At 30.6% G+C, this 14,401-nt stretch overlaps 1 protein-coding gene across 2 annotated transcripts; it reads right to left on the bottom strand.

The window, feature by feature from the left end:
- Positions 1-297: 297 nt before the first annotated feature.
- On the bottom strand, positions 298-14,363 carry LOC139515625 (cardiolipin synthase (CMP-forming)-like). 2 transcript variants are annotated; one of them, XM_071305251.1, is made up of 8 exons: positions 13,881-14,359; positions 8,458-8,595; positions 6,983-7,109; positions 5,914-5,999; positions 5,270-5,290; positions 4,343-4,411; positions 1,878-1,969; positions 298-673 (listed from the first exon to the last, which is right to left on the bottom strand). In XM_071305251.1, exons 1-8 carry the CDS (start codon positions 14,265-14,267, stop codon positions 577-579), a joined length of 1,017 nt encoding a protein of 338 aa, XP_071161352.1. In that variant the 5' UTR covers positions 14,268-14,359; the 3' UTR covers positions 298-576. The 2 variants fall into 2 exon arrangements, with proteins under 2 accessions (XP_071161352.1, XP_071161353.1); XM_071305252.1 differs by lacking the exon at positions 5,270-5,290 and having other exon boundaries at positions 13,881-14,363.
- Between the last annotated feature and the right edge of the window lie 38 nt (positions 14,364-14,401).

Below are 14,401 nucleotides of genomic sequence, written 5' to 3'. Positions count from 1 at the left end.
TGTGTAAGAGATACATGCCAGAAACTGTTAACTTTGATTAAAATTGACAATTCTGGTCCAACTATTCAATAAATTGCTTTTGATATGTTTAGGGATGACAATGTTCCTTTACCCAAGTAAACTGTAGGTTTTTTTAAGAAGAGTATCATAATGTAAATATATAAGGGAATGTAAACATATTAAAAAAGTTTAAATAATATAAATCTTATGTTTGATAAGCTGTGGCTTTTATAATGCAAAAGTCTCTTTATCCTGGTAACAATTCATTGGTTTTATTTAAATAAAAACAGCACCAAAGAAACAACACATTTAATCAAATTTCTGCAATCACATTTCTCTAAGCTCTGAAATTCTCTACTCCCATGTTTGATAAGTTGCAGTTGAATTTCTTTTCATGTAAAACCATACATCACTTTAACTTTGTAAATCTGCAAAATTTTATCTACAAATATCATTTCTGGTGATTTAATAACCTCCAATTGACTGGTATGAAAACAATCGTTCTTTCACTTTGTCTATTTTGTGTCATTAACACACATATATATATATATACATCAGTAAATCATAAAATCATAATCAATGCTTCATTTTATCCTGTAATATTTCTACACTTTGATGTCTGTTTCTATAGTAACCAACACCTGAGGCAATTGTTGTTGTTCCTGTCAAATACCTGCAAAACAAAAATAATACTAGACAAGGGGGATAAATACTTTACACAGTTTCTATGCATTAAGGTGGTATCTAACACTACAGGGAGATAACTCTCTCATTGAAATAAATCAAACTTTAAATTTCTTGTAAATATATGACATAAGGGATAATTTTTTCAGAAACATGAGTCTGTAATCAAAATCCAATTCTTAAAGCATTTTATTGATAATGTTTGATATTATCCTGGCTATATAATGTGTCATGGGGATCTATTTATAGTGGTGTAATAACCTTGAATATACCTGGATGGCAAAAACCATGACATTCAGCAAGCAAAATTGGCAATTCTAGTCAATTAAGATTGGAGTCGAACACAACTGTCATTTGAAGGTTCAAATTAACAACCTCTTTGTTGACAGGCTAGTTATACAGAAGGTGAGCTACTTAGATCACTTGGGCAACAAGCCCCCCTCCCCCCACCAAAATAAACATATGTACTTAAGTTGGCCCCCACACTAAAATAAACATATGTACTAAATTTAAATTGCTGTGATTCAACCTCATGGTAAACTACATAATGATCCAGATCAATATTCTTACTTTATTTTAAATAAAATTCAAACCTGATAAAGAGATGAAATTACAGACTAACAGATAGATGCACAGATTGAAAAAAATAATGATCCATACTAGTCTATGGGGGTATTAAGACTAATTTAAATGAAATTGTTTAAATCAATGAGTTTATATTTTTAATTGTATGCCCCGTTTTTTTTATTGATCCAAATTAAGGACCTATGTTTTGTTTAGTGTACTGTTGTTTGTCTGATTGTCTTTTTCTTTTTCAGCCATGGCATAGTCAGTTTATTTTCTGCTTATGAGTTTGAATGTCCTTCAGTATCTTTCCCTTCTCTTTCCAAATATGACTATTTTTTTTCTTATTTTGTATTTTTTACATTTTTACTTACCAATGCGATCACAATTTCTTTATTTTTCAAAGAGTTCTGAATTTCCTAGTAAAAGACTATGCACAAAATCAATACAAACAGCAGCATGTGAAAACTTTCAGAGGATGGGGTCTGATAATAAAGCATGCCATCAATTACATTCATTTAGAATCTGGTAAATAGTTATCTCATTGGCAATCACACCACATCTCCTTATTTTTATACAGGTAAATTTTCCAGTAGGTAAACATGGTAAATCTAAATAGAATTAATTACCACAAAGTCTGTAGTGCTATATGATCCACAAACCCAAACACTGGAGCTGCTAAAGATGATGCTATCAATGTCAACTGTAAAAACGTATTTAGCTGAAAAATAAATCATTTTACTGACTGTTATCTATTGCCAATTATTATATAAATGACAACTGGATTTAATTTTGAGTTTATTCATTTCCACTTACGGTATCAATGTGATCTGAGTTTAAGGGCATACGATACAGTTTTGGTCCTGTATTTACAAGTTCATGAAAATTTGCTTATAGGCTATTTTTTACCTGATTAAATCAAATATGTAATAAAAAATATACCTTCATGTGCTACTTTTCGAGTAAAATGAGGTCGAAATTTTGTATATTTGCTCGAAATTCAGATTTGTGGCCGTAATTTCTTTTCCGAAAGAAAGACATAACTTTTTTGTTATGAAAGATAAAACCAAATTGTTTTTTGTTAAATAATCGGTAATATCTGTATTTTATAAATATTTTCAAAAAATATGCAATTTTTTATTCAGAAATAACTCATCTTTATCAAATGTTCATGAATTGAGGAAAAAACGTAATTTTTTACTGCATGTTTATCACAATTAAAAAAAATCCTCTATTTACAGTTTTATAAAATTTGGGTCACATAATCTCCCTGTTAAATGAAACCAAATACCGTTTTGAAAAATAGGGGTCCATGAACTCGTTTTCAAATTAAATCAGTTTGAATGATAAAAATCAGTCCAAAAATGCATCTTTACCCGATATGTCACAGTTTGACGTCGCGAAAATAACAAATTACGTTAGCAACGTCATTACCTTCCCTGTAACTGTATCGTATGCCCTTAACATTTAAAAAATTGGTATACTTATTTTTACTATAATAATTGCTATTTTTTAGGCCTTCTGTAAGAATGTTTGTTGATGCTTACATAATTTCCACATGCAGTCCTAACAAACTTAATTTTGTGAGATTATAAAAGCTTTTAAAGTTTTTTAATTTCAACTTCATTGATAAATCTTTTATATACAAAATGTGGATTGGCATATAGAATTATAACCATGGTTTCTCTGATTATTTATTTTTTATTTCAGTCCATTTTACAATAATCCCAACAAAATAAACATAGGACACTGTTTAAAAATCACCTGTATCATGAGCATCAGAAAACTGAATCTTCAATCATTATAGAACAATCAAGGTTGACTTTGATAACATTTCAGTGTAAATAGCAAACTTTAATATACCCCAGTTATCAGTCAGGGGCGTTATTTTAAATTTCAAAAGAACATGTAGAAGCATAGACTAAATGTAGTTTTCATGAATTTTTACATCATTTTACATCATAAAATAAAGAATTTATTAGATTTGAGAGGAGTATAGAGATAAAGGATTACTTTAAATAAAAATAATGACAAAAATATTACTTGAATAAGTTATTTTATACATTCAATTTTTTTTTAGTAAATAACACTTATTGAAGGAACATATGTTATTGACTTTGGTTACAAGTTATAAATAACTTCAAGTCTTAATTAATTCACAAGTATTTATATCAGTATACCTTCAAGATTTTGGAGGAAAATGATAATTTAATAGGCCCATGAGACCAATTTTTGACCCAGAAGCGTCAGTATGAAAGATAAGTGTGTCAGAAAGTTAATTATTGTTTCAGAAGGATTAGATTTTATATTTCATGGGAAAAATAACCAGATAACTGTGAAAATTTGTTAAAGCCAGTAAAATCTGTATAATTGGACACCTATAAAAATAATATTCAGAAAAGTTACTTATATAAGTAATATTTGAAATAGACTCGTTTTCAACATTACTTGTATAGGTTATTTTAATTGTTACTTATTTAAGTAATGCCCCTGACTGGTTATCATTTTCTATATGAAATAAGTACACAATATTTTGACTATTTTTTCACATTGCAAACATTGAACTATTGGACTAATCAATAGTTTCCCACTATAAAACCTCTATGAAACTATCTCATTGCAAGCATCATTATATTTTTACACACTTTCCAATGCAGCTACAAGATTGGAGGACTTTGAAAATAGTATGACATTGCGTTTCACCTATTGTATCTAGGATTGACGACAGTGCAAGACTTGGACTTAGCATTTCAGAATATTTATGAAGTAAACGTTATGGTTTGGTTAATGCTTTTTATATTATATTAAGATAGTTGATTTATCACAGTCATTTATTGTCTGTTGTCTTTTTCGATATGTTAAAACACTTACTGACTGGATACTCGTGAAAAGGTAAGTTTATTGTCCCTTAGGATACAACTATTGCCCTCAGAAAAAAATCAGGACAAAAGTTACACCTCAGGACAATAGTTGCTCCTTTGAGGGACAATAAAACTTACTATTCCACTCATACCCAGGCAATAAGTATACAATTCAAACTTTTTCAGATATATGTGAAATGATAAATATCACCATATAAAATAAATATAATTACCTTGCTTATATTAGAAGGATGTAGTTTGACTGTAGCATTAGTGACATCACAATACCTCGAAAACGTTTTCTAAAAGTACAAATCATACAAAATTGCTATAAAAAAAAAACAATAGTTTATAATTTTTGGAAATTCAAATGTATATAACTATAAGATTTGAATGAGAAGGCTAAAAGCTTGCTTCTTGTCATAAAATGTGTTTCCTTTTTTCATTGTCTGAGGTAGCAATACACTGTTGGCCCTTTTTCATAAGTAATGAACAGAACATGAAAATAAGAAGGTGTGGTATCGTAAGCTACCAATTATAGGCAACGGTACAGTCTTCAATAATGTACTACGTGTATAAACAGATGTGTAATACAACAAATCTGCAAGGATTTCTTTAACTTCAATGTGAGCTATTGGATATTTTGTGTTTACAGAACTTATTTGTATATAAAACTTGAAAAGGCCCTCTTTGCACCATAATTAAAGAGGTCATAAAAATCAATCTTATTTAAATCTATAAAGTTTTATAATGTTATGTGTAGCTAGTGAACATTTACAAACACAAGCTATTGTGACCAACATACATTTAATATAAAAGCAGAGTTTGGACATGAAAATCAGCAGATATGTGCAATATAATAATATACATATGGCAAATCCATAATAAAAACATATTACTGTCATAAAGCAAGCTTGTTTATAGTACACAGAAATCTCTTTTTTTTTCTTTCTTTTTTTCCTTTTAGCTGCAGTATTAATATGTTAAAACATGTATTTATATCAAGAAAAAGTAAAAATAAGGCAAAATATACTATTTTGAAATGACTATGCATTTACAATAGCATTAGATATTAATTTGATTAGTCTGGCATTATGGGAAGTCAAAAGTTTCCTGAATTTTAAAAGCTTACAATTATATGAAAAGTCACTATAATTTACCAGTAATCTATTTTTCAGGTACTGTAATAACACAAATATATATTTGTTTACTTTCTTTGATAACTTTAACCCTGGTGAAGCTTTCATTGTTATTTTCAACATGAATTTAATTGAAGACGTTTAGACTACAAGGTTTATTTCATTTTTTGTTATTATAAAAAGTTTATTAGGTCAAAGCTTTAAAATTCAATAATGAATCAAGGTACAACTGTATTGCAGCACCATCACTTGATATGAGAGAGTAAATATCCAAGAAGTGGATACCTATGGTACAATTATTGAAGGGATGTTTCAATTAAATGAAATAAAATATCTACATGTACAAAAAATGTATATACACAAAGCACTTTTATGAAATATAAAGTTATTGTTGTTTATGAGAGAACAAGAAGTAAATGTCAATGAAGCTACAAAAGATCCCAACATATATAGAGAAACTGTCCTAATAAGAGCCTGTCCATTCTACGAAACAAATTTAACAAATCAAAGTGTCTCACAAATGTCACATGGTTTTACTTTTTCTACCTCCTCATTAAAACAACAGCTATCCCAGTATAGGTAATAATTACAAGTAATATATGGTTTATTTTTTTTAATACTAAAAATTATAACATTTCTAACATTTACTGTATAGGAATACTTACTGGAGGTGGTAGAGATATGTAACGGAAATACAACGAGGCAAGAATTAATAAAACGTCTCTTCCTAATATCACTGCTGCTAAAGGCACTGAAAATATATAACAGATACCATACAGCATAAAAAAATACAAATATCAATTTCCTTATTCAAATCTTCACTTTAAATTAAAGGCACTGATAAATAATAACAGATATATATGTTACAGCAAAAAGGGAAAAAAATAATAGCACATCCAAATATCATCAATGTTAATTTTTTAAATATAATTTATTCCTCATGTGAAAGGAAATCAAGTCCCTGGAAAAAAGCATTTTAAAACAAGAATGTCCCACTCGCACTATCATTTTCTATGTTCAGTGGACCGTGAAATTGGGGTACACCCTCTAATTTGGCATTAAAATTTAAAAGATCATATCATAGGGAACATGTATACTAAGTTTGAAGTCGATTGGACTTCAACTTCATCAAAAACTACCTCGACCAAAAACTTTAACCTGAAGCGGGACAGACGGACGAACGGACGAACGAACGATCGAACGGACGCATGCACAGACCAGAAAACATAATGCCCCTCTACTATCGTAGGTGGGGCATAAAAACAACTGCTTACATCTATAAAATTCCCAAATGATGTTTCCCAAATTTGGTATTTGTCCAACATTTAATTTCATGGTTCACCTGTTCCCACAAAATCCACGAAAATCGGAATCCTACGAATAATAATGAATCCACAGTACTTTGTGTAAAGTTTATCCCATAGCCTCCATCACAAATGTTTACCACAACTTAAATATTGTCCTGATTTTAAAAAAATATTTCAAATAGCATCCTAAATTTGTATATTCTGGATTCACTATTATTTAAGGGATAAAAATTTGCGTGGTTTTTGTGTCGTAAGTAAAGGTAAACCTCAAGTTTAAATATGCAATAAATAACAAATTGTCTATAAACCTTGTATGTACAGATTGGCAAAACCATGAATTGAAATATCCACGAAAATGTAAATTTTTCTCATCCCCGAAAATTGATACCCACAAAAAAAATGTATCCACAATATATATAAGTTTTACCTGGCATTAAACTGGACATTGTCAGTGTCACAGTCAATACGCTGACCAGTAATTTATCTGCTAGAGGATCTAAGGCTGATCCAAGAACTGTCATCTGATTGAAATTCCTAGCAATATAGCCATCTAACTGAGAGAGAAGAAAAAAAAATCAATTGACATGACTGCTTAACCAAAATGTATGATTTCCATGCACAGAACATAAAAGTTAAATCTTTTGCATAACAAGTATTAAGTAAAAAAAAAAAAGCTTTTTGTTGACCTGCTATCAATATTCTGCTATTTTAGGGAAACTAGTGCATGTAGGAGTTCAAATAATAGTTTTTACTGAGTGAGCCGATTTTTATGTAAAATTCAATACAATTCATGCATGGGACTTTCCATTAAACAGGTTTACATATGATGAAGACATAATCTTTCAATCAGTTTGATTGAGGTCTGGAGCTTGCATGTCAGATACCTGCTAGTAGTCTGTTGTTATTTATGTATTATTGTCATTTTATTTATTTTCTTTTGTTACATCTTCTGACATTGGACTCGGACTTCTCTTGAACTGAATTTTAATGTGCGTATTGTTATGCGTTTACTTTCTGCATTGGCTAGAGGTATAGGGGAAGGGTTGAGATCTCATAAACATGTTTAACCCCGCCACAATTTGCGCTTGTCCCAAGTCAGGAGCCTCTGGCCTTTGTTAGTCTTGTAGGATTTTTAATTTTAGTTTCTTGGGTATAATTCGGAGTTTAGTATGACATCTATTACCACTGTACAAGTATACATATTTTAATGGGGCCAGCTGAAGGACGCCTACGGGTGCAGGAGTTTCTCGCAACATTGAAGACCAATTGGTGGCCTTCGGCTGTTGTCTGCCTTATGGTCGGGTTGTTGTCGCTTTGACACATTCCCCATTTCCTTTCTCAATTTTATTACATAATTCAATTCATATTAATTTATCATTTACAAACATGTATCATAACATAGTTCATGTAGTTACTTTCATTACAAAAAGAAAGATTTGACGGACTAAAAATTGCTTTATCAGGGGTGATAACTCAAACAATTTCGTCCTAAAAAATGATTTATTTATTTTGTAGTATGTACCAACAAATATGAGTGGATGGTCCCATTTTTCTTCTAGCTTACCCTACTGGAATCAATTTATGATCTGCTTGTGTTTATTTGCATAATTTTATATTTTGTGTTTCTTTTCTAGTCACATAATGCATGTAATGCATTGTAATAATTGTGTCATACATGTGAATTGTGAAATCATTTAAAATCAAAGAAAATATGCCTCATGCATAGTCATGACAATTCTAATTCCTTGTACATGCTTGGCTATTTGGTTCTAGGGTTTTTCAACTTCTTTAGGTTTGTATTAGGCTTACTAAAAGCCTAATGTCCCATGTAGAACAGGTGCTTGATAAATGCTAACATTATTATTCATTAACAGTGTTTGTGTCACTTGTTATCTCACTTACAACATCTGTCATTCCAGCAGCCACAAATATACAAAATGCTGGAGTATAAGCTTCTTGTACTACTAGATATCCCAGGAACGGTGTTGCCACTATTCTTGACATAGTTAACACATTTGGTATATTCATAATTTGTTCTTTCTGAAAAACATAAAAAATGTATGCGAACTTCATGATATATAAATACAACAAAATAAAAACTCTCATTTAGCATTAAAATTGGCAAGATCATATCATAGGGAACAAGTTTCAAGTTGTTCAGACTTCAACTTCATCAAAAACTACCTTTGACCAACAACTTTAACCTGAAGTGGGACACAGACAAACAAACAAATGAATGGACGGACACACACAGACCAGAAAACATACTGCCCTCTACTATTGTATGTGGGCATAAAAATCAGGTAAATGGTTTAAATGTTGACAGATTAAAAGATATAAAAATTGTAAGTGCTAATCCTTTGAAACACTTGAGATCAATTTTGTTTTTTGGTGTGGTTTATGTCATGGTGTGTTATTTGGCATATATTTGTGTTACTGTTATTTTGGATAAAAATATGTTTTATTTAGAGAAAGAAAATTTAATGTTTGTATTTTGTAAAAATTTTATTAATCTGTTTTATTAATTTTACCTATGCTGTGGCATTAGTACTTGAAATGTCACAGTTTGCTCAAAGCACTTTATTTTGAAATACTAATTGTAATTAGCATATGTCACTTTGAAAGTTTAAGATTTTATCAAAACACTATAGGATTAGGCTTTGTTAATTAATGTCTATTTTTTGCTAATGAGAGTATTATTAACGTGTCAGGACAAGTTGAGTTATTTCGGATTTTAGTATAAATATCATTGTGAAATTTTGGAAAAGCAGTCACCTTTCGGAAACCTAACCTTTCACTACTAAAGTCTATTGTACTGGGTCTGTAGGACTGTCGATCAGTCTCCCAGTTGACTTTGTAGTGTTTAGACAAAAATGTATTTTTGACTCACCTTTTATTTTTAGAAACTAGTCAGTGTTTTGGAAGCGTAACCTCACACTACTCATGTCATTATACTGGCCCTATAAGACTGTCTACCAGTCTACCAGTTGACTGTGTAGTGTGAGACAAAATTTATCTCTGACTCATTATTTAACTTTGGAAATACTTTTGAGAAACTTTTATCTTGAGACTTTTACATTCTGAAATTGAGATTAAGTACATTTTATGATTTAGTAATTTTGGCATTTATTTTATATTTTACATTTTAAGGAGAAATAGTTTTTACTTTGGAAATTGATATTTTGAATTGATACTTTGTACTTTAATTAGATTACTATTATTATTTGGAATTGTTTACTTATTGATTTGTTATCATCATTCGTTTAAATTGTTACAGTAATTAAATTATGAAAACCTTCCTTGCGTTTTAGCTATGCCTATCAGAACATTAAGTCTAGCGATAGACTGACCCCCTGTCCCTTGGTTCAAGCACAAACGAGTTAGCTCCCCCTTATCAAACAGTGCTCTGGAGGAACCTTGGTGACAGATATGGCGGAGTTGACCCGAGGCACGATACAAAAGAGATTCTGAAACTGCATAGCTAGAATGTAGGTTGGCAAAATTCATTCAAAATTATCTAAAACTTAAAATTTCAAAATTGAGACTACAGAAGGAGAAACAATGAGAGGAAGAGAAAACCAGTAGCCAAGGAGACAAGTTGCAGATTCGACAACACATAACTAAAAGATAAGTACATCTTGCCTATTATAATACACTTTAATAACTTTTAAGTGAAAAGTATAGATGTATGTTGATTCTTGGTGTGAATCTGTTAGCTTTAAATAAATATTTGTTTGTGCAAAAACTTTACAGGAGTTAAAATTCAGTTCAGGAGAAACTGTACTTGTGCAAATAATTTTATAAGATTGGTTTGTGCAAAACTTTATAGAATTTAACATTTAGTTCAGGAGAGATTTTATTTGCGTAATTAATAAAATATGATGAGTAACTTAAGGTGAGAGAATAGGACATAAACAATATACTGACAAAAAATACTTTTAGTTTCAGTTTGGTAATTGGAATAGAAATTTCATCATGGGTAGAAAGAGAATTTCAAAAGGATGGTGCTGCCAAAAAGACAGATGTGCCAAGCTTTCCAGTGTAATACCAGGAACAGCAAGTTTCCAGTTTACTACAACCATGGAGAGGAACTTTGTCGAAATTGGACTAGAAGACCACCAAGTGAGATGTTTAGTTGACAGTGGAGCATCTTTTAGCTGTATCAGTCAACATCAGCTGTACTGTCTACACACCACTACATCAATACACCAACGAACAAGGATGCAATAAGTGTCCGTGGATGTGTGTATGCAATAATCAGAAATATAGTGCTTCAACTTTCTTTTGGACATCTTACCAGAAATTCATAATTTTGAACATTACTTGCTAGAGCTTATTTATAGGATTAAACTTTTTGTGAAACAACAAAGCGAAATTAGACTACAAGAACAGAACTTTGACATTACCAACTTAGATCATTTAGACATCAGTGAATATCATGATGGTGCTTATCATGTTACCATAGCAACCTTCCAAGACAGCAGTACATAGAAAACTTTCGGTTTCTATCTTCTTTTTTTGTGGTTCTAGGAACTAGTAGGAGTGCACGCCTGTTGGTTCTTTTCACTACATCAATTTGAATTTTGGATTACTGAAATGTTGTTTTATTATTCATCTGTTAAAAATTCCTTATACAAGGAATAAAGGTTGCTGGAAGCTAGCAAGTTGGAATAAATTGTTGTTGATATATGTATATATTTTTGTTTCTGGCGCCAGATTATATATAGTTTGTACAAAGTGTATTGAGATATTTTAGGTGTTAATATGTGAATGTATATATCATGTTTGGGGACAAACATATAAGAGTAGGGGGGAATATGTCATGGTGTGTTATTTGGCATATATTTGTGTTACTGTTATTTTGGATAAAAATATGTTTTATTTAGAGAAAGAAAATTTAATGTTTGTATTTTGTAAAAATTTTATTAATCTGTTTTATTAATTTTACCTATGCTGTGGCATTAGTACTTGAAATGTCACAGTTTGCTCAAAGCACTTTATTTTGAAATACTAATTGTAATTAGCATATGTCACTTTGAAAGTTTAAGATTTTATCAAAACACTATAGGATTAGGCTTTGTTAATTAATGTCTATTTTTTGCTAATGAGAGTATTATTAACGTGTCAGGACAAGTTGAGTTATTTCGGATTTTAGTATAAATATCATTGTGAAATTTTGGAAAAGCAGTCACCTTTCGGAAACCTAACCTTTCACTACTAAAGTCTATTGTACTGGGTCTGTAGGACTGTCGATCAGTCTCCCAGTTGACTTTCAGTCAGAGCTCAGACATAAATAAGTCTGAATCTGCTTTTGACTCATAGAGGTCTAAATTTGTAAGTTTTAGGATTAGTCTCCCTTTAATGCAAGACAAAATACGACTTTAATAAGTCAAATATTGTTAAGCAAGAAATAATTGACCAGAATCAAAAAGTTGCAAATATCGACTCCTACAAGTCGATAAGTGATAAAAATTGGTTAACTTCAAGACCCACGCATATTTATAAGGAGGTCATGCATCTAAATCAAATAATGAAAACATTGAAAGACAATGCTTTGTCTTCTAAAGAAAAATATGAATGAGAGTCTAAAAAATCGGAGATAATGTTAATTAACCTTACAATGCAACCACCTGGAACTACACTTAATGAGGAAAAACATCTGTGTTTAGTAAGGATGTTCAATTAGACAATTACATATAGATAGCTCAAGTCCTTGTGAACTCTCAGACAGGTTTTTGCTGTCATAGGTTGTGTAGTTTGGCCACTAAGTGGAATTAAGTTTTTTCATCAACATAAATAGACCTAAGCAAGTCTGTCAATTTATGACTTAGATAAGTCTAAAATTGAAAACACATTTTTATGATAAATACATGTTTTGACTTCTTTAAGTCAAAAACAAAAATAGACTTGTTTATGTCTGAGCTCTGACTGACTTTGTAGTGTTTAGACAAAAATGTATTTTTGACTCACCTTTTATTTTTAGAAACTAGTCAGTGTTTTGGAAGCGTAACCTCACACTACTCATGTCATTATACTGGCCCTATAAGACTGTCTACCAGTCTACCAGTTGACTGTGTAGTGTGAGACAAAATTTATCTCTGACTCATTATTTAACTTTGGAAATACTTTTGAGAAACTTTTATCTTGAGACTTTTACATTCTGAAATTGAGATTAAGTACATTTTATGATTTAGTAATTTTGGCATTTATTTTATATTTTACATTTTAAGGAGAAATAGTTTTTACTTTGGAAATTGATATTTTGAATTGATACTTTGTACTTTAATTAGATTACTATTATTATTTGGAATTGTTTACTTATTGATTTGTTATCATCATTCGTTTAAATTGTTACAGTAATTAAATTATGAAAACCTTCCTTGCGTTTTAGCTATGCCTATCAGAACATTAAGTCTAGCGATAGACTGACCCCCTGTCCCTTGGTTCAAGCACAAACGAGTTAGCTCCCCCTTATCAAACAGTGCTCTGGAGGAACCTTGGTGACAGTTATCATGTTCATATTGCTAAGTCTATAGTTTTTGTGATGTGTATTATAGCCTGTGGTTTATATTTTGGTTTGTTTTCATTTTTTGCCATGGCATTGTTAGTTTTTCTTGTGTCTCTCTTGCTCATGTTTCCAAAAAGGTTTACCAGCATATTTATTATATACATGTACATGTATATCATTTGTATATCAAGTAGATGTTATGGTAGTTTAACAAATTGTTTCTTCAGCTCATTTTTGGCTTAGAATACAGACCAAATAAATTAATTATCATAACAATCAACATCATGATCATTAACATGATCTATCTATCTCTTCTATCTTCATATTTCCACACTCAGTCACAACTTTGACTATGACGTGCCATTGCATGCATGGCTTATTTACAATTTAAAATAAATAAATTTTCAGTAATAATATGTTAAATTGAATTGATGCATAGAAAAATAAAGTAAAATATAACAGTGATTTAATAAAAAAAATTGTGGATTGTTATCCTATGTATATTTCTTGGTAAAACTATGTACATGTTATGCAGTTTTTAGATTTATTTGTGAACGAACAGATATAGAAATCTGCTCTTTGAAGCCGTCTACTGTTGTACAAAGGATTGCTGATGTAGGAATGATAAAGCATATTGCATGATAAATGTTCATCAAAAAGATAAGGTTGAAAACTACACACATTCAAAGGGAGAGAGAAACACTGATTGACGGTGTTGAAGAGCTGCCATAAGGCCCTCAACATGTTCATGATGTTATGAAAGTTTTCGCTTATGTAGAGATCCCTATATTGAGTATAACATCTTACATAAACATACAATATCTTTAATGTCTTTTGATGAATCTTTGTCAGGAGTGTGGGGTTTATCTGATGATCTGTTATAAACACTTGTGGTTGAAAATATCCGATTCAAATCTTGGTAGTAGTATTGAACATTGTTTTTCAGAAGATTAACTTGACCCATATGAAAGCCATTCTTCTTCGATAGTTGATGTCCCTGACACTTGGTGTTGGATATATCCTGAGTGTTTAAAGGTATCCCAAGTATGGCAAAATCCATTGATTGCTGGTTTGTTTTAGGGAAAGTATCAATTCTTTTGAGAATTCGACTGTTGAATTTAGTGCATGGCAGTAAGATGTTTCTTTTCAAACACATTCGACAAGCTGTCATTTCCGCACATCTAAAAATATACATCATAGACATTCTTTTATCCAACAATGCCAAGGGGAATATACATTAAACAATATTGTTTTGAAAATAAACTCATGGGCGCAGCCATTTTAAATATAATCTGTAAATAAAAAACATTGAAGCATATAAAAATTCTTTATTTATGG

Source organism: Mytilus edulis, chromosome 3, assembly GCF_963676685.1.
Source record: "Mytilus edulis chromosome 3, xbMytEdul2.2, whole genome shotgun sequence".
Classification (NCBI taxonomy): Eukaryota; Metazoa; Mollusca; class Bivalvia; order Mytilida; family Mytilidae; genus Mytilus; species Mytilus edulis.
This window is presented reverse-complemented; position numbering and strand designations above follow the sequence as displayed.

Excerpts from the sequence above, each read along its gene's own strand:
- LOC139515625 (XM_071305251.1), bottom strand. The coding sequence starts at position 14,267 with ATGTCTATGATGTATATTTTTAGATGTGCGGAAATGACAGCTTGTCGA. Across the intron at positions 6,000-6,982 it reads AATGTCCAGTTTAATGCCAG|TGCCTTTAGCAGCAGTGATA; the intron begins GTAAAACTTATA and ends ATATATTTTCAG. Across the intron at positions 674-1,877 it reads ATAGCACTACAGACTTTGTG|GTATTTGACAGGAACAACAA; the intron begins GTAATTAATTCT and ends TTTGTTTTGCAG.